Source organism: Salmo salar, chromosome ssa05 (assembly GCF_905237065.1).
Source record: "Salmo salar chromosome ssa05, Ssal_v3.1, whole genome shotgun sequence".
Classification (NCBI taxonomy): domain Eukaryota; kingdom Metazoa; phylum Chordata; class Actinopteri; order Salmoniformes; family Salmonidae; genus Salmo; species Salmo salar.
Window position 1 is genome coordinate 46,416,020 of NC_059446.1, and position 19,301 is coordinate 46,435,320.

The 19,301-nt window shown below is 39.4% G+C and overlaps 1 protein-coding gene across 1 annotated transcript; it reads left to right on the forward strand.

Moving 5' to 3' along the window:
* Nucleotides 1-11,405: 11,405 nt before the first annotated feature.
* On the forward strand, nucleotides 11,406-19,081 carry LOC106604975 (protein atonal homolog 8). The gene is made up of 3 exons (XM_014200147.2): nucleotides 11,406-12,426; nucleotides 15,333-15,524; nucleotides 18,338-19,081. Exons 1-3 carry the CDS (start codon nucleotides 11,749-11,751, stop codon nucleotides 18,341-18,343), a joined length of 876 nt encoding a protein of 291 aa, XP_014055622.2. The 5' UTR covers nucleotides 11,406-11,748; the 3' UTR covers nucleotides 18,344-19,081.
* The last annotated feature ends 220 nt before the right edge of the window (nucleotides 19,082-19,301 follow it).

Below are 19,301 nucleotides of genomic sequence, written 5' to 3' on the forward strand. Positions count from 1 at the left end.
ACCAACCATATGCATCACAAATAACCAAAAAACAGCTAAATGCAGCACTAACCTTTGACAATCTTCATCAGATGACACACTTAGGACATCATGTTACACAATACATGCATTATTTTGTTCGATAAAGTTCATATTTATATATAAAAACAGCATTTTACATCGGTGCGTAACGTTGACTAACTATTTTCCCTCAAATGCATCCGATGAAACAGCGCTACAATTTACTAAATTACTATTCGAAAACATTTTTAAAATGTAATATTGTCATTCTAAGATTTATAGATGAATATCTCTTGAAAGCACCTGTAATGCCAGATTTAAAAATAACTTTACTGGGTAATCACACTTTGCGATAAAAGGGGATGCGATACTCAGAACAATAGGCTAGCAATACAGGTCAGCGCCATCTTGGAACAATCGCATATCAAATCTAGTCTTGTATACTATTGTCAATAATCCCTTATCTTCATCCTTAGGCACTTCCAGGAATCCCAGGTCCACAACAAATGTATTTTCGTTTGAAAAAGTTCATCCTTTATGTTCCATTAGCTTGTTGTTGTTAGCGCGTTCTGAAGGCTGCACCAAAAGTTCTGACGTGCGCGGGGCTACTCTTTCAACAAAATGCATTTTTTTCTTATTTAGGTTCGTTCAAACATGTCAAACGTTGTATAACATAAATCTTTAGGGCCTTTTTCAACCAGAGCTCCAATAAGATTCAAGGGGGACGATTGCATTGTCTTTATAAACGTTTCGAAAGGGGAGGGTAGCCAGGGGCGCCGGCGTCATAATGGTGATGGCCCTCTCCGTGTGACCACGTTCCACAGCATGTCATTCTGTCAGTTTTCACAGTAGGAGACTCAAATCACTTTGTAAAGACTGGGGACATCTAGTGGAAGCAATAGGAAGTGCTCAATGAACCATAGCTCACGGTGTGATTAATAGGCAACGTAATGAAGTTGAGTTCGCAATTCAGAATTCCACTTCCTGTTTCGATCTGTCTCGGGGTTTTGACTGCCATATGAGTTCTGTTATACTCACAGACACCATTCAAACAGTTTTAGAAACTTTAGGGTGTTTTCTATCCACAAGTATTAATTATATGCATATCCTAGCTTCTGAGGATGAGTAGTAGGCCGTTTAAAATGGGCACGAATTATTTTCAAATTGCGCTGTGGCGCCCCCTATCCTAGGCGACCGTCAAGAGGTTAACCTGTTGGGGATAGGGGGCAGTATTTGCACGGCCGGATAAAAAGCGTACCCGATTTCATCTGGTTACTACTCCTGCCCAGTAACTAGAATATGCATATAATTGTTTGATTTGGATAGAAAACATCCTAACGTTTCTAAACTAGTGAATCATTTAGCACTTCCTATGGCTTTCACTAGATGTCCCCAGTCTTTACAAAGTGGTTTGAGTCTCCTACCATCAAAATTGACTGAAAGAGAGCCTGTTTATCTTGGTCACAGGGGATGGGCCATTACCATTGTGACGTCGGCGCCCATGGGTACTCTCCCTTTTCGAAACGTTTTGAAAGACAATGCAACCGTCCCAATGGAATATTATTGAAGCCCTGGTTGAAAAAGCCCCTAAAGATTTATGTTATACAACGTTTGACATGTTTGAACGAACTTAAATATTTTTTTTTTGCTCATTCCTGACGACAAGTCAGACGCACACGGTACATTTTCACTAGCCTTCGGAGCGCGCTAACACTATTGGGACATAAATTATTAACTTTTTTGAACAAAACTACATTTGTTATGGACCTGGGATTCCTAGAAGTGCCTTCTGATAAAGATAATCAAAGGTAAGGGATTATTTACAATAGTATTTTTGATGGTTGATCGTTCCAAGATGGCTCCAACAATTATAGCCTAGACTTTTTTTCTGGGCATACCACGTTGTTTATTGCAAAGTGTGATTTCCCAGTAAAGTTATTTTTAAATCTGGCAAAGAGATGGCATTCAAGACATGTTAATCTATAAGACTTTGAATGACAATATTACATTTAACAATGTTTTCGAATAGTAATTTTGTAAATTATAGCACTAATTCACCGGAAGCATTTGAGAGAAAAGATTTTCAGAACGTCATGCGCCGATGTAAAATGCTGTTTTTATATATAAATATGAACTTTATCGAACAAAAAATGCATGTGTTGTGTAACATGATGTCCTAGGAGTGTCATCTGATGAAGGTTGTCAAAGGTTAGTGCTGCATTTAGCTGTGTTTTGGGTAATTGTGATGCATGCTAGTTGCTTTGAAAATGGCTGTGTGATTATTTCTGGCTGGGTACTCTGCTGACATAATCTAATGTTTTGCTTTTGCTGTAAAGCCTTTTTGAAATCGGACAACGTGGTTCGATTCAGGAAAGGTGTATCTATAAAACGGTGTAAAATAGTCATGTTTGAGAAATTGAAGTTATAGCATTTATGAGGTTTTGCATTTAGCGCGACGCGATTCCACTGGCTGTTGATTAGGGTGGGACGCAAGCGTCCCACTGGCCCAGACAGGTTAAACAGCGTTTAAAGTACGATGTACGGTAATGGAATATTTTGAAATTTTTTGTCACGAAACGCGTCGGGCGCGTCACCCTTCTTTACCCTTCGGATAGTGTCTTGAACGCACGAACAAAACGCCGCTATTTGGATATAACTATGGATTATTTGGAACCAAACCAACATTTGTTATTGAAGTAGAAGTCCTGGGAGTGCATTCTGACGAAGAACAGCAAAGGTAATCAAACTTTTCTAATAGTAAATCGGAGTTTGGTAAGTACCACACTTGGTGGGTGTCAAAATAGCTAGCCTGTGATGGCCGGGCTATCTACTCAGAATATTGCAAAATGTGCTTTCACCGAAAAGCTATTTTAAAATCGGACATAGCGAGTGCATAAAGGAGTTCTGTATTTATAATTCTTAAAATAATTGTTATGTTTTTTGTGAACGTTTATCGTGAGTATTTTAGTAAATTCACCGGAAGTTAACGAGAGTCTTGTCTTTAAAATGGTGTAAAAGTCAAATGTTTGAGAAATTGAAGTAATAGCATTTCTAAGGTATTTGAATATCGCGCCACGGGATTACACTAGCCCATAGAGTTTAAATGAGGATGTTATGATGAAAACATTGTAACTTGAAGTTTTCATAATGTGTATATAATGTTTACATACTGTGTGTTGTGTAGAAAATATCCAGATCAAAGATAATGTTTTTGTGACGATGAGGCAGTGATTTTAGTTGTCTAACGAGATCATTGTAAATTGTAATACCTTGCCTCGTACCTAGCTACGCCCCAGGGAAGACGGAAACGCCCCTTTCTACTCTCAGGTATAAAGCATGTGAGTTAAGAATTTACATATCAGACTAAGTTGACCACGCGCTGCAGCTGAGGTCTATGACTAGTCGTGACCCTGAAAAGCAACACAAGGTTGAAGACAAAGGAAACCTCTTAACAATCAATGCTATGGTTGAGTACTGTATCTAAGAAGGTGAATTCAAGCAGGACCACCCGGTTATTCTTTTCAAGTCACTGGTTGACAACACGGCCCTCCTACCCACGCTGGGAGTGTCGACACAACTGAATAGCCTCCTTAGAAGCCCACTCTCACGGAATCAGTGTAAGGAAACAGCCAACTAAGAGAATGGACATTGTGACATCTTGTGGATAATCAGAGACTTACACCCGATAACGAAGGAGACAGCCATCACAAGAACAAGGCATCGGCCGAACCTATCCCACTAAGCGGAACTCGGCCCACGAAGAGATACCCAATGGAGACCTTCAACACGTAAATACAGGCATTGCAATTCTTACCCAAAAGAGCAGCAGTTCAGGGCAAGGTGCTAGTGCTAAAACTAAGCATAGTTTACAAATGTCTCCAAGGGTTGCTTTTCTCTCTTGCCCTTTCTCTCTCTCTCTGTAAATCTCCATGTTGTGTAAAACATGTCATATTGTGTTGTCATTGTATTAACCTGTTATGGCTAGGGGGCAGTATTTTCACGGCTGGATAAAAAACGTACCCGATTTAATCTGGTTACTACTCCTGCCCAGTAACTAGAATATGCATATAATTATTGGCTTTGGATAGAAAACACTCCAAAGTTTCTAAATCTGTCTGAATGGTGTCTGTGAGTATAACAGAACTGAAATGGCAGGTCAAAACCTGAGTGATTCCTTTACAGGAAGTGGCCTGTCTGACCATTTATTGTCTTTCTTTGATATCTCATTCCATTACAAAGGATCTCTGCGGTAACGTGACACTTCCCACGGCTCCAATAGGCTCTCAGAGCCCGGGAAAAACCTGAATGTCGTCATTCCAGCCCCAGGCTGAAACACATTATCGCCTTTCTCAAGTGGCCGATCAAGGGACTGTGGGCTTAGGCGCGTGCACTGGCCGCCCCCGTCTTTGTGTTTTTTCCTCTGTTTGCCAAAGAGGAGATTCCCGGTCGGAATATTATCGCTTTTTTACGAGATAAATTGCATAAAAATAGATTTTAAACAGCGGTTGACATGCTTCGAAGTATGGTAATGGAATATTTTGAATTTTTTTGTCACGAAATGCGCCATGCGCGCGACCCTGATTTACCATTTCGGATAGTTTCTGGAACGCACGAACAAAACGCCGCTATTCGGATATAACGATGGATTATTTTGGACCAAACCAACATTTGTTATTGAAGTAGCAGTCCTGGGAGTGCATTCTGATGAAGACAACAAAAGGTAATCAAACTTTTGTAATAGTAAATCTGATTTTGGTGAAGGCTAAACTTGCCGGGTGTCTAAATAGCTAGCCCGTGATGGCTGGGCTATGTACTTAGAATATTGCAAAATATGCTTTCACCAAAAAGCTATTTTAAAATCGGACATATCGAGTGCATAGAGGAGTTCTGTATCTATAATTCTTAAAATAATTGTTATGCTTTTTGTGAACGTTTATCGTGAGTAATTTAGTAAATTGTTAGTAAATTCCCCGGAAGTTTGCGGGGGGTATGCTAGTTCTGAACGTCACATGCTAATGTAAAAAGCTGGTTTTTGATATAAATATGAACTTGATTGAACAAAACATGCATGTATTGTATAACATAATGTCCTAGGTGTGTCATCTGATGAAGATCATCAAAGGTTAGTGCTGCATTTAGCTGTCTTCTGGGTTTTTGTGACATTATATGCTAGCTTGAAAAATGGGTGTCTGATTATTTCTGGCTGGGTACTCGGCTGACATAATCTAATGTTTTGCTTTCGCTGTAAAGCCTTTTTGAAATCGGACAGTGTGGTTAGATAAAGGAGAGTCTTGTCTTTAAAATGCTGTGAAATAGTCATATGTTTGAAAAATTGAAGTTTTTGTATTTTTGAGGAATTTGTAATTCGCGCCACGCCTATCATTGGATATTGGAGCAGGTGTTCCGCTAGCGGAACGTCTAGATGTAAGAGGTTTTAAGTTCTAACCATTAACATAGACTGTTTGTGTATCTTATGTTATCACTTAGCTTGTTAGTAAATAAATAATCAACTCAATTCGTGTGGTACGGAATGATTAATGAGAAAATGGTTTGTGCAGAAATTAATCAATTAGTGACTGCTATGAAATCGATGTATTCTGATATTCTTTGTGTTCATTTGGGAAACGGTACCTCAATAAATCTGGTGCCCCAGATTACTGAGCCAATTGTTACATGATTCATATAATCAAGCAATAATAAACATAGTTAATTATTCAATAAATAGCATGTCATCACAATAACGATAGCAATTTCACAACAATAGCTAACAGAACTAATGCGTTAGAAAACCCGCTACAGTCATGCAGTAACGTTACAGTTTACAGTCAGTAAGAAGTTTAGAATTTACCAGCCAGTCAAGATGCAGTGGCGTGTATTCATGGATGCCAAAAATGTACAAAGAAAAAACATAAAATAACAAATCTTTCGTCTCTGTGTTTTAATAATTTTCCTTCAATTTGCAAGAGGCTGAATGTATCTCACTGGAGAAAGCATCCGAGTGAGCGAAACAGCGCCCCTCTGTCTCTGAATGTGTAGGCCATCTATCTGATTCTATCTGTTCATAAAGAGTAAGACATTGTTGCTGCCCGTAGCACTGATTGCAAGGGAAGCCAGTGAGCATTTTGCCTCCCTTGATAAAAAAGGATAAAACAATAGACAATCAGCGTTGAGCTCAACTGTGTATAGTCCTTGTGCACCAACAAAAGTGTCAAGGGAAGCCAGTTTGGATTTGGCTTCACTCATACCACATCAACAGAAATACAGTACCAATCAAAAGTTTGGACACACCTACTCATTCTCATTCTTCACTCATTCTTTATTTTTACTATTTTCTACATTGTAGATTAACAGTGAAGACATCAAAACTATTAAATAACACATATGGAATCATGTAGTAACAAAAAAAGTGTTAAACAAATCTAAATATATTTGAGATTCTACAAAATAGCTACCCTTTACATTGATGCCCACTCTTGGAATTCTCTCAACCAGCTCCATGAGATAGTCACCTGGAATGTATTTAAATTAAGATGTGTGCAGTGGTTAAAGGTTAATGTGTGGAATTTCAGTTGTGTTGTGACAAGGTAGGGGTGGTATAAAGAAGATAGCCCTATTTGGCAAAATACAGTAGCTTGCGAAAGTATTCACCCCATTGGCATTTTTCCAATTTCTTTTAACTTACAACCTGGAATTAGAATGGATTTTGGGGGGGTTTGTATCTTTTGATTTACACAACATGCCTACCACTTTGAAGATGCAAAATATGTTTTCTTGTGAAACAAACAAAAAATAAGACAAAAAAACTGAAAACTTGAGCGTGCATAACTATTCACCCACCCAAAGTCAATACTTTGTAGAGCCACCTTTTGCAGCAATTACAGCTGCAAGTCTCTCGGGGTATGTCTTCTATAAGCTTGGCACGTAGCTGGCAAGTAGTTTTTTTGTGGTTTCTGTACTTTACTTTTTTTTAAACTTTTACTTCACTACATTCCTAAAGAAAATGATGTACTTTTTACTCCACACATTTTCCCTGACACGTAAAATTCTCATTACATTTTGAATGCTTAACAGAACAGGAAAATGGTCCAATTCACGAACTTATAAAGAAAGCATCCCTTCTGCCTCTGATCTGGGGAACTCACTAAGCACAAATGCTTCATTTGTAAATTATGTCTGAGTGTTGGAGTGTGGCCATGGCTATCAGTTCATTTAAAAAACAGGAAAATCGTGCCGTCTGTTTTGCTTAATATAAGGAATTTGAAATAATTTATACGTTTACTTTTGACACTTCAGTATATTTTAGCAATTACATTTACTTTTGATACTTAAGTATATTTAAAACCAAATACTTATAGACATTTATTCAAGTATTATTTTACTGGGTGACTTTCACTTTTACTTGAGTCCTTTTCTATTAAGGTATCTTTACTTTTACTCAAGTATGACAATTAGGCACTTTATCTTTTGCTGGGTCGCTGGTTCAAGACCCACTCCTGTTCATGAAGGGGCCGATTCAGACTTAGGAGATTTACGCCTTTCCCATGCACACCTTTCCTACAAACTTCTCAGTAGTTGGTATTCAGACTTACCTTATGCAAGTGTGTAACGGGCTTTCCAGACGTGGTTTCCTTGCGTGTACTGAATACATTTCATTCAGCCACTGAAAACCCTCCCACTTGCTGGGTCTTCATTCAATAGGGTTTTCAGTACATTTAGCTAAAGCCATCCATTTAAATTTGGTGTACCATTCATTTGAATTTTCTTGACAGACTCACTAGAATATATGAAGAGAACGGTTCAGAATGTTAGCGCTCAATGAAAAAAGCAATGTAGATACACGCATATATTAATCTCCTTTTCAGCACCAATTTGTAAATTCAAAGAATATTCTGATCTTGTATATTATTTAGGGTTAGAAAAATATTTAGCCTTAGCCTTTACCCTCTAAATATATATTGGTGAATCATAAATACAGTAGTTTGATTCATCCGGAAAGGTGCCATATTCACTTGTTCAATCCATTAAATATAAATTGAGCAAAAATATAAATGCAACATGTATCATGTTTCATGAGCTGAAATCAAAGATCTCAGACATTTTCCATACGAACAAAAAACGTATTTCTCTCAAGTTTTGTGCACAAATTTGTTTACATCCCCGTTAGTGCGAAATTCTCCTTTGCCAAGATAATCCATCCATCTTGACAGGTATGGCATATCAAGAATCTGATAAACTGCATGATCACTACACGTGTCTCATGTTTTGAGCGGGCGTGCAATTGGCATGCTGACTGCAGGAATGTCCGCTAGAGCTAATGCCAGATAATTTAATGTACAGAATTGAATGTTCATTTCTCTAAAAAAAGCCACCTCCAATGTCGTTTTAGAGAATTTGGCAGTATGTCCAACCGGCCTCACAACCACAGACCATGTGTATGGCGTCGTGTGGGCAAGCGGTTTGCTGATGTCAACATGGTGGAGTTATGGTATGGGCAGGCATAAGCTACAGACAACGAACACAATTGCATTTTATTGATGGCAATTGGAGTGCACAAGAATACATTGACGAGTTCCTGAGGCCCATTGTGAGTGTCACAGGCATCGTATTGAAGAGACTAAGGCGCAACGTATATAGTGCTCATCTTCATTTATTTTAAGAGAACACTTAAACAAAATAACCAAACGACAAACAGTTCCGTAAGGTACACAGACTAGACAGAAAACAACCACCCACAAAACCCAAAGGAAAACAGGCTGCCTAAGTATGGCTTCCAATCAGAGACAACAAAACCATACTCGGCCAAACCTGGAAAACGAAACATAGAAAATGCAAACTAGAACACATTCCCCCAGAAACAAACAAACCCCAAAACACACAAAACAACCCCCCTGCCACGCCCTGACCATTCTAGTAAGGCAAAATGACCTGTCTCACTGGTCAGGACGTGACAGTGAGGCCCATTTTTTTAAGGTATCTGTGACCAACAGATGCATATCTGTATTCCCAGTCACGTGAAATCAATAGATTAGGGCCTAATTCATTTATTTCAATTGACTGATTTCCTCATATGAACTGTAACTCAGTAAAATCTATGAGATTGTTGCATGTTGCCTTTATATTTTTGTTCAGTATATATGGGGCGGATGTGTACAATAGTGGTTTGAACAGTAGTCCTACAAATTTGCTTTAAGAATCCTCACTAATCTTGGAACTGTGATCACAATGGTCCAGTCCTCGTGAAGCATGTGTGCCAGGCTCCATGTTTAAACTGCTATGGTCTGCATTCCATAATGATTCAAGATAGGCTACATGTTCCAAATTATTGCACAACTTGTAATACTGTAAGCCAAATATGACTCACTATTGCTAGTGATCCTAAGGAACAACCACACGAATGTGTAGAAGGAAGGTAAACAAACAATGTAATGGAATGATGCTAAATATAAGGAAACTAATACTAAAGTCAGTGCAGTTGTAAATGTATGTGGGTATAACTGAAAGTGGCTACTGGCTACCAGTAGTGGCATATAACTAAAACATTCTAGAAATTATAAATCAACCTGGTAAATCAACCACTATACTGTCATTTGTGCATGGCTACAGAAACCTATAGCTTGGATCTCCAAATTTCATCCCAAGTTATTAGACCAGCATTTCAGAAACTTCAGTGTGGAAAAGGTGTTGATATGCTTAAGTTTGCTGCCATATGACTGGTTTCACATTTGTCTCTAGTAATCATAAGGTAAAATAGATTTAATATAATTGTGATTTATATTTACAATCACCTTATCCAAACGGCTTACTCATTTACCTAGCTCTTATCAATAGCTCTTATCAATTTGTAAATTACAGTGATTGGATAATGGTGCTATTTCTATCGGAAAAGATGAAGTATAGATGTTGTTCCACTTGGAACCGACAGGTTGCTTGACCTTATTTACCGTTTCATTGCCCATAAAGGAAGTGGAATTATGAGGGAATTAAGTCAAAGTCGGAATATGGCATATCTATAGACACACCTCCACCACACCTTAATTTCTTCCATCTCCACCCCCAACGAATAGCGGATGAATAGCATTTTATTCTCATGCCTAAATTCAAGGTCTGAATACCTGTAAAGAGAAAAGTGCATAAAAAGGGAGTTATGTTCCATTTACGAGCGCCTAACTTGGATCGGAATAGGACTACAATAGTCCAATTATTAACTAATGCAGTGTAATGCATGTTTAAATTGGTTGGAAAGAGGAAATAGAAATGAACAAAACAGATATCCTCCAAATTAGTATAGGTGAAAACTACACTTTAACAAAGACCCTTACAGAAAAGCTATAAATTACCAGAGCAGCACAGCAACAGTGCCAGCTGGAAATATTTACTCTTGAGGCCTGGTGGTGGACTGGCATCAGCCAGGGCAGAGTACATGCCAGAGCAATTTAATATCAGGAGGAAGAAGCAGGTCGCTGAGTAGCTGGCACTCTGCCCAGGAACAACTGGAGGCCTTTGTGTTTATAAAAGAAAGAGCTAAAGCCAAAGCTTGTTTGGATCTCTCCACTCAAGAAATTGACATTAGGGCTGGTCACTGATGCTAAAAAGTTGTATGTATGACATACAGTAGTTTGGTCCTTTATCTCTATTACATGAAAGGCTTCCTATTTGTTTTCTGTGTACAAAATATTTGTTTGACTTCTGCATGTGTACCGACCAACTGATCTATTTAATAATACCTTCAAATATTTACATATTCACATTTTAGTCAGAAAGGGCCTTCATGCAGACAGACAGACAGACAGACAGACAGACAGACAGACAGACAGACAGACAGACAGACAGACAGACAGACAGACAGACAGACAGACAGACAGACAGACAGACAGACAGACAGACAGACAGACAGACAGACAGACAGACAGACAGACAGGAGACAGACAGACAAGTTATTCTGCAGTAGGTGGCAGCATTGTACTAACTTCTTCCAGTGCTTCAATAGATCTGAGGACTGTTCCCTCTATTAGTCTGCCCTGTTCCAGTGGATGTCACAGTATGTATGAAAAACATTATTTTCAATAAACAGACAGATCAAAAAGTATAGGCTATCACTGTTACCATGTGCACTATAGTGGGTTTATTTAAGTTTCGCATGCTCAATAAAGCCCCCCCAAAACTCTTTACCCCAGCTCTCATGTATAGCCTATGTAAAATGTATTTGCAATGCATTGTGATATAAAACGTGTTATTATACAGCATTTATGATGATAATTATTGCCATTATAATTGTCCTGTAGGCCTGTCCACAAAAGTCACCATAGTGGGTTAATCTGTTATTACGCACCGCAAGAACGATTTGGGGCGGTCTCTCGCTGTAGGCGGCGTGGCGACTTATCTCACCGACAGGGGCTTATATGTAAACTGAGGCTAAACAAATACAGATGAACCTTAGAGCACATTCACAAAAAATACTGGCAATTTTGGATGGTTCAGAAGACGCTCTGAATCCACGGGAGCAACACGCGCCTGCACATGCGGTCTATTCTTGTTGTTATATATAGGCCTGTAAGCTTGTTGATGCATATCTATCATTACAATCAGAGTGCTGCATTGCAAAGGGACCTGTCCGACTATGTTATATTGATTAAATTACAATAGAATATTATTATTGTACTGTTGCGCAATATTGCTACCTACATATTTTGTTTATAAGGCAGTGGCACTGTTGGTTTTCAATTGTGCATAGTGCGTATTTGTGTTGAAATGAGGAATCCACATCTACTCAGCGATGGCTGGAAAATAATCAACGCAAAGGATGCAACTGGGAATAAAAAGTTTAAACGAAAAGGTCGGGACCCAAAACGTGTCAGCAGTGAAGAAGTCCAAAGTTACGAGCATGATTTAAGAATGGAAGACGACTCTATGGGGGAACTGATGGAAGAGACATGTAGAAACCGTGTCCAAAAAAGACTGCAGGACCCTGGTACAGTTTTATCTGTGGAGAAATCGATAATTTCAACTGAAAACCCGAATATTGCAATTGACATGAGGATAAATGCTTTTCCATCTACAGTTACTGGGACGCTCCCATCACAGTTGCAGCCTTTATCCGAGTCAACATCAACAAGCAGAGACTCTTTTCACAGCACATTCCCACAGGTTACAAGTTACGACCATCAACAGTCATTTGTGTCTGATCACACATTACAGTCCCAGATCGTCCTGTGCCAGCGCTCCGAGAGGTCCCTCTCCTCAGCTTCTCAGGCGTCCTACATCAATAGCAGCGACCTGATGGAATCGCCAAGGAAACGGCTGGGGGAAACGTCTGGCATCATCACTGAGATCAGAGCTGTTCAGCAGACACGGAGGCTACTGGCGAATGCCAGAGAGAGGACCCGGGTGCATACCATCAGTGCAGCCTTTGAGGCGCTGAGAAAGCAGGTATTTCCACTGAATTCACTAAACACACAATGAGGCCTCTTGTACAGAATGTTATGTTTATGCTGAACTCAGAGTAAATTGTTGCACTTAAATTCCCATGTCAGTGTGTCAACTGTATGGAGTTATGTACATTATGAAAATGACGGTGCATTTCACTATACAATAGACCTACTTGAGTACTAACTGTATGGCCCCTTTTATAGATAGTTTATTAAATGCATTTCAGTGTAGATAATGCACAGTTTGCTAGGCCACATTAAAGATATGAGAATGAACAGTACAAAATCTTTAAGACATGTCAGTCCAAACAGTTGGCAGAATGGCAGAAACAAGATGTCAAATGCATAGGAAACAGGGAACAAGTTTCTTAATGACAAAGGATAGCTCTTCACACTCCAATAGGCCTGATACAGCATGAACAGAGATCAAAAGTATTTGATCCCCTGCTGATTTTGTACGTTTGCCCACCGACAAAGAAATTATCAGTCTATAATTTTAATGGTAGGTTTATTTGAACAGCGAGAGACAGAATAACAACAAAGAAATCCAGAAAAATGCATGTAAAAAATGTTATGAATTGATTTGCATTTTAATGAGGGAAATAAGTATTTGACCCCCTCTCAATCAGAAAGATTTCTGGCTCCCCGGTGTCTTTTATACAGGTAACGAGCTGAGATTACGAACACACTCTTAAAGGGAGTGCTCCTAATCTCAGTTTGTAACCTGTATAAAAGACACCTGTCCACAGAAGCAATCAATCAATCAGATTCCAAACTCTCCACCATGGCCAAGACCAAAGAGCTCTCCAAGGATGTCATGGACAAGATTGTAGACCCACACAAGGCTGGAATGGGCTACAAGACCATCGCCAAGCAGCTTGGTGAGAAGGTGACAACATTTGGTGGGATTATTCGCAAATGGAAGAAACACAAAATAACTGTCAATCTCCCTCGGCCTAGGGCTCCATGCAAGATCTCACCTCGTGGAGTTGCAATGATCATGAGATTGGTGAGGAATCTACACGGGAGGATGTTGTCAATGATCTCAAGGCAGCTGGGACCATAGTCACCAAGAAAACAATTGGTAACATACTACGCCGTGAAGGACTGAAATCCTGCAGCGCCCGCAATGTCCCCCTGCTCAAGAAACCACATATACATGCCCGTCTGAAGTTTGCCAATGAACATCTGAATGATTCAGAGGACAACTGGGTGAAAGTGTTGTGGTCAGATGAGACCAAAATGGAGCTCTTTGGCATCAACTCAACTCGCCATGTTTGGAGGAGGAGGAATGCTGCCTATGACCCCAAGAACACCATCCCCACCGTCAAACATGGCGGTGGAAACATTATACCTTGGGGGTGTTTTTCTGGTAAGGGGACAGGACAACTTCACCGCATCAAAGGGACGATGGACGGGGCCATGTACCGTCAAATCTTGGGTGAGAACCTCCTTCCCTCAGCCAGGGCATTGAAATTGGGTCGTGGATGGGTATTACAGCATGACAATGACCCAAAACACACGGCCAAGGCAACAAAGGAGTGGCTCAAGAAGAAGCACATTATTAAGGTCCTGGAGTGGCCTAGCCAGTCTCCAGACCTTAATCCCATAGAAAATCTGTGGAGGGATCTGAAGGTTTGAGTTTCCAAATGTCAGCCTGGAAACGTTAATGACTTGGAGAAGATCTGCAAAGAGGAGTGGGACAAAATACCTCCTGAGATGTGTGCAAACCTGGTGGCCAACTACAAGAAACGTCTGACCTCTGTGATTGCCAACAAGGGTTTTGCCACCAAGTACTAAGTCATGTTTTGCAGAGGAGTCAAATACTTATTTCCCTCATTAAAATGCAAATCAATTTCTAACATTTTTGACGTGTTTTTTTCTGGATTTTTTTGCTGTCATTCTGTCTCTCACTGTTAAAATAAACCTACCATTAAAATTATAGACATTTCTTTGTCAGCGGGCAAACGTACAAAATCAGCAGGGGATCAAATACTTTTTTCCCTCACTGTATGTGTACTATGAACTATCAATGTCAACTAAAACAAATAACTCTTACTTTACCAAATCCAACATGAAATATCTATCCCTTTGAAAACAAAATCAGGGAAGTTTTCACTTTGAACCCTTTTACTGTGTCATGTCATCACCAGCTGTTTTGGCACTTAGAAAGACATGGTGGAAAACTGTCACGTGACACCAACTGACACCAACAGGAGTAACTAAAGAGCATATACAGTAGCCTAACTAAAAATCTCCTAAACTTGGTTGTACCATCCGCTCATATCAGTATATCTATATATCTATATATCTATATATATATATATATATATATATACAAACACACACACCATGAGTGTACAAAACATTAGGAACACCTGTTCTTTCCATGACATAGACTGACCAGGTGAATCCAGGTGAAAGCTATGATCCCTTATTGATGTCACTTGTTATTGATTTCAATCAGTGTAGATTAAGGGAAGGAGACAGGTTAAAGAATCATGTTTAAGCCTTGAGACAATTGAGACATGGATTGTGTATGTGTGTCATTTAGAGGGAGAATGGGCAAGACAAAATATTAAAGTGCCATTGAATGGGGTATGGTAGTAGGTTGCCAGGTGCACTGGTTTGATTGTGTGAACAACTGCAACGCTGCTGGGTTTTTCACACCAACTAGAAGGATATCCAGCTAACTTGACACAACTGTGGGAAATATTCGAGTCAACATGGGCCAGCAATGCTGTAGAACGCGTTTGACACTTTATAGAGTCCATGCCCTGACACATTTATGCTGTTCTCGGGGCAAAAGAAGGGGTTGGGGAATGCAACTTAATATTAGGAAGGTGTTCCAAATGTTTTGTACACTCTGTGTATGACCAAACCTAACCAAATTGTAACCCTATACAGGTGCCCTGCTACTCCTATGGACAGAAGTTGTCAAAGCTGGCTATATTAAGAATCGCCTGCAACTACATCCTGTCGCTGGCTCAGCTTGCAGACCTGGACTACACCCCAGATAACGGCAACATGAGCTTCAGAGAGTGTGTGGAGCAGTGCACCCGCACCCTGCAGGCCGAGGGACGCTCCAAGAAGAGAAAGGTAAATTGGATCTAGGGAAGAGAAGAGAAGGGAAGGCGAGATTCAGTATTTAGGCTTTTGTCTGATGAGAGTCTGGCCTGGGATTTTACCCTGTGCATAAAAGTCTGGCCTGGGATTTTATCCTGTGCTCGTCTTCTTTGGCTGAAGGCCGCATGCAGCAATGACAAGGTGGGTTGAGACATTGACATGGAAATGGAAATGGACTCCTGCAAGTGGAAAGTACTCAAGCACACAGATGGAGACATTGCTGAGGTATTGTAATAGGTTTGCTATAAAGTTCAAGGCCATCAAAAACGGAGCAGGGACGCTGAAGCATTACTAGTTACAGAGAGGGAATGGAAAGCCAAGTCAAAGCCAGCTTCTAATTCAAACATGTTTTTGACAATATAGCATATCAATAACCTTGAAACATAAACTATGCTTATAAACAAAGCCATTGATAAATAGCAACAGGTGACCGACCATACAAGACCAATAAAATAATTGGTCATGGATATTTAACTTTCAAATAAAGCTAATTGAGTAGAGCTTTTCTTTCTAATAGTTCAACACCTCTCCTCCTTCACTGTCATGTCATTTCCTAACGAAACTATATGACGCTTTTGAATGACTGGTGAATTGATGATATCACAGCAGTGAAAACTTCCCTTTTTACTGATCATGAAGCTGCAAAGATAATTTTGATGGTTCCTGTCGGAAAACATGGGGCAGTGTGACAGACAGAGGGATGGAAATTCTAACGATAATGATAACAAAAGAGGAAAGAATACACTCTCACCAATTAAGAGAGGCATTCCTTTGCCTAATAGGGATCCCATTAAATTAAATCATCAACTCGTGTTTGAAAGGGAACTGGGTGTTCCGCCAGTTTTTTGTCCAGAACAGAAGAAAAAGTGCCCCGGGTGAATAAAAGGGGTGATTGATGCCTTTGTGTGCAGTTTTATGACACTGGGAGTCATGTAAAATGAGGCTGAACTTCCTCCAGCCCTCTCCTGGATCCACACATCTGCATGGCCTCTCTATAAATCAACAGGGTTTTTAATGCACACATGAGATCCAAGCATGGAGAACGTTAATTTACGCATTAATTAACGTTTTAACACTGTTCTATCGATTACTTTCCCCCCAGTTCCTCATCTGTCCCGTCAGTCTTCTCCTCTGTCACTTTATCTCTCATTTATTCTCCAGATCACCCTCATTCGCTTTCCCCCATTTTCTTTCTTGGTGAAACATTATAATTGAATCTACATTTTAAAACACACTGTTAGTAATTTAGTCATATCTGGAAAGTAAATGCCCAAAAGTATTTAATTTAAAAAAATTATGTAATTTGGGTAAATTTCACAGAGAGGAATCCAGCTGCTCTTCATCTATTTCCAAAACTCATAACACAATTGTTTTCAAATAGGTTGATTACCCCTGACTATTCATTAAAATATTGATTAAATAAATAAAACTGTAAACAAGTTGTATTTCATATACATTACATACACATTTTGTAAACCACAAATTACAACTTCAAACTTTTTTTTTACATCCCCTGTAAACCGGTTGATGAAAATATTTGAAAACTTTTCTTAAAGAAAATAATAATACAATGATGGTGTTTGTTCATAGATTACATATCCTACATAATTACATGCACATAACTTTTCCCTGCACTCCCAGTGCTCTGCTCCCTCTAGCTCTTTCTCCCTCACTGTGAGCTAATGTGTTTCCTTAGCATAAGAGCATTCACAAGGAAACTAGCTGAGCTGCTTTTTTCCCTGGCAGTCCCAGACACCAGATGTTCGTAACGCTAGTTGGGAAGTCCTGCTGGCGCCACTCAGGGCAGAGGGCAGGGTGAAGGCACGCGAGCTGAAGCCCAGAGAACTCACTCGCTGCAGGAATTGGCACATTCCCCAGCGCAGTGCTGGCACATTCCCCAGCTCTCCCCTGGCCATCTGTTCCAAAAAAACACTTTGAAAAAAAAAAAAAACACTGATCATCACTCTCTCAGGATACAGCATTGAGCAGCAGCTGTTACAAGAGAGGGGTGGGGGGGGGGCTGTGTAAGAAAGAAATCCCTTTGTCAGAGAGAGCCAGTGAGTCTGAGGGGAAACTTGAGGGGGAAAAACGTTTTTTTCAACGCATTGTGATTTAAGAAATTTAGAACTGATTCCTGCACTCATTTAAAGCCCTGAACTCTGCTCTGAATTCACTTACTGTCTACTCAATGGAACTTTTTCCCAATGAAATTTAAAATCTAGCATATAAGTAATACTTATATGTATAATGTTTTAAACATAATGTTAATTAAATCAAAGATTTGTGGATATTCACATGTAAAATGAAATACATATTGTCAGAAGTATTTGGAAAACAAATGAATGGAAATATAATCATAAAAAGTGAAGTACCCAAAACAAAATAACACCAAGTCATAAACAAATGTTCAAATTCTCTGGCATGTGTCCTTGCCCTCAATAAGTAGGTAAAGAGGGGAAAGAAGAATCTGTCTCTTTATAGAAACACAATAAGGAAAATGTTTTGGTTGGTTTTCATCCAAAGCTAAAGAGAGGACCAAATAATTTGGTTGTATCCCACTCAATTCTACACTGCATCTGATCTGACAAAGCAGTTATTTTCCTGGAATGGGTTATATTTTTCTACCCCATGTACTTACATTGACAACTCGGGCACCTATGAAGTCATTGGATATGCATGCAAGCTTTATTTTTACAGTTCTATTTGTACACATCCCACCACCTCTTGATATGCACACACAGAAGATTGTTTTCACATCTTGATACATGCTTTTATGTCTTTTGCAGGACTAAAATCAGTGGAGTGAGCCAGACTTCATAACAAGGCCCTTGAAATAAAGAAACCCTTCACACCTCTTGAGGTTCTTCAAGGCCACTCCTGGGAGGGGACTACAATCAGACACTTAGACATATGATGGACCTAATTTCATAGGTCTACTTGATACCTTTTGAGCTAGCAGACATGACAATTACATTTTAGTCATTTAGCAGATGCTCTTATCTTGAGCAACTTACGATAGTGATCGCATACAATTTTCATACTTTTTTTCTGTACTGGTCCTGGGAATTGAACCCACAACCTAAGTGCCATGCTTAACCAACTGAGCCACACAGGACAAACTAAAGGCAGAGACAGCAGTGATTATAACAGTTCATAACTGAAATTATAACAATTGTATTGAACTATAAATCCCAATGCCTTTCAATGATGTACAAGTTGTTTTCTTGACAGTATGATTTGTAATTCCTGGACGATGGAAGCTAACTATTGAAAGCGCTCATAACATATATTTGACTAGAACATAACTTCAAATAATATGACATACAGTCTGCAACTGTTTTCATGTGTTGAAGTATGAATGAAGTAAAATGGGTTATTCTCTGCTACCTGTGCTCAGTATTTAACAACATCCCAGATTGATACATTTAAAAGTGACCTCCCTTTCCTTTTCAGCATGACAATTCTCTGACTGTTGTTCCGTGCTCATCAAGCACTTTCTAACCAGAAATAAAGAAACTGTTGTTCATTTATTTGAATGGATATCCATGATCATTAAACACCTTTAAATTACTATCTCAAGTACTGCCAACCTAAATCACAACATTCATACACTACACCTTCAAACAGCTTATTGCAGCTGTAGAGAGAGCATCTATGAAATTTCCCTCTAAACAAAGTTGTAATTATGTAGATGAATAACACATCATGACGCAAAGTAATTTAATTTTCCATCTGAAGCTACCTCGTGTG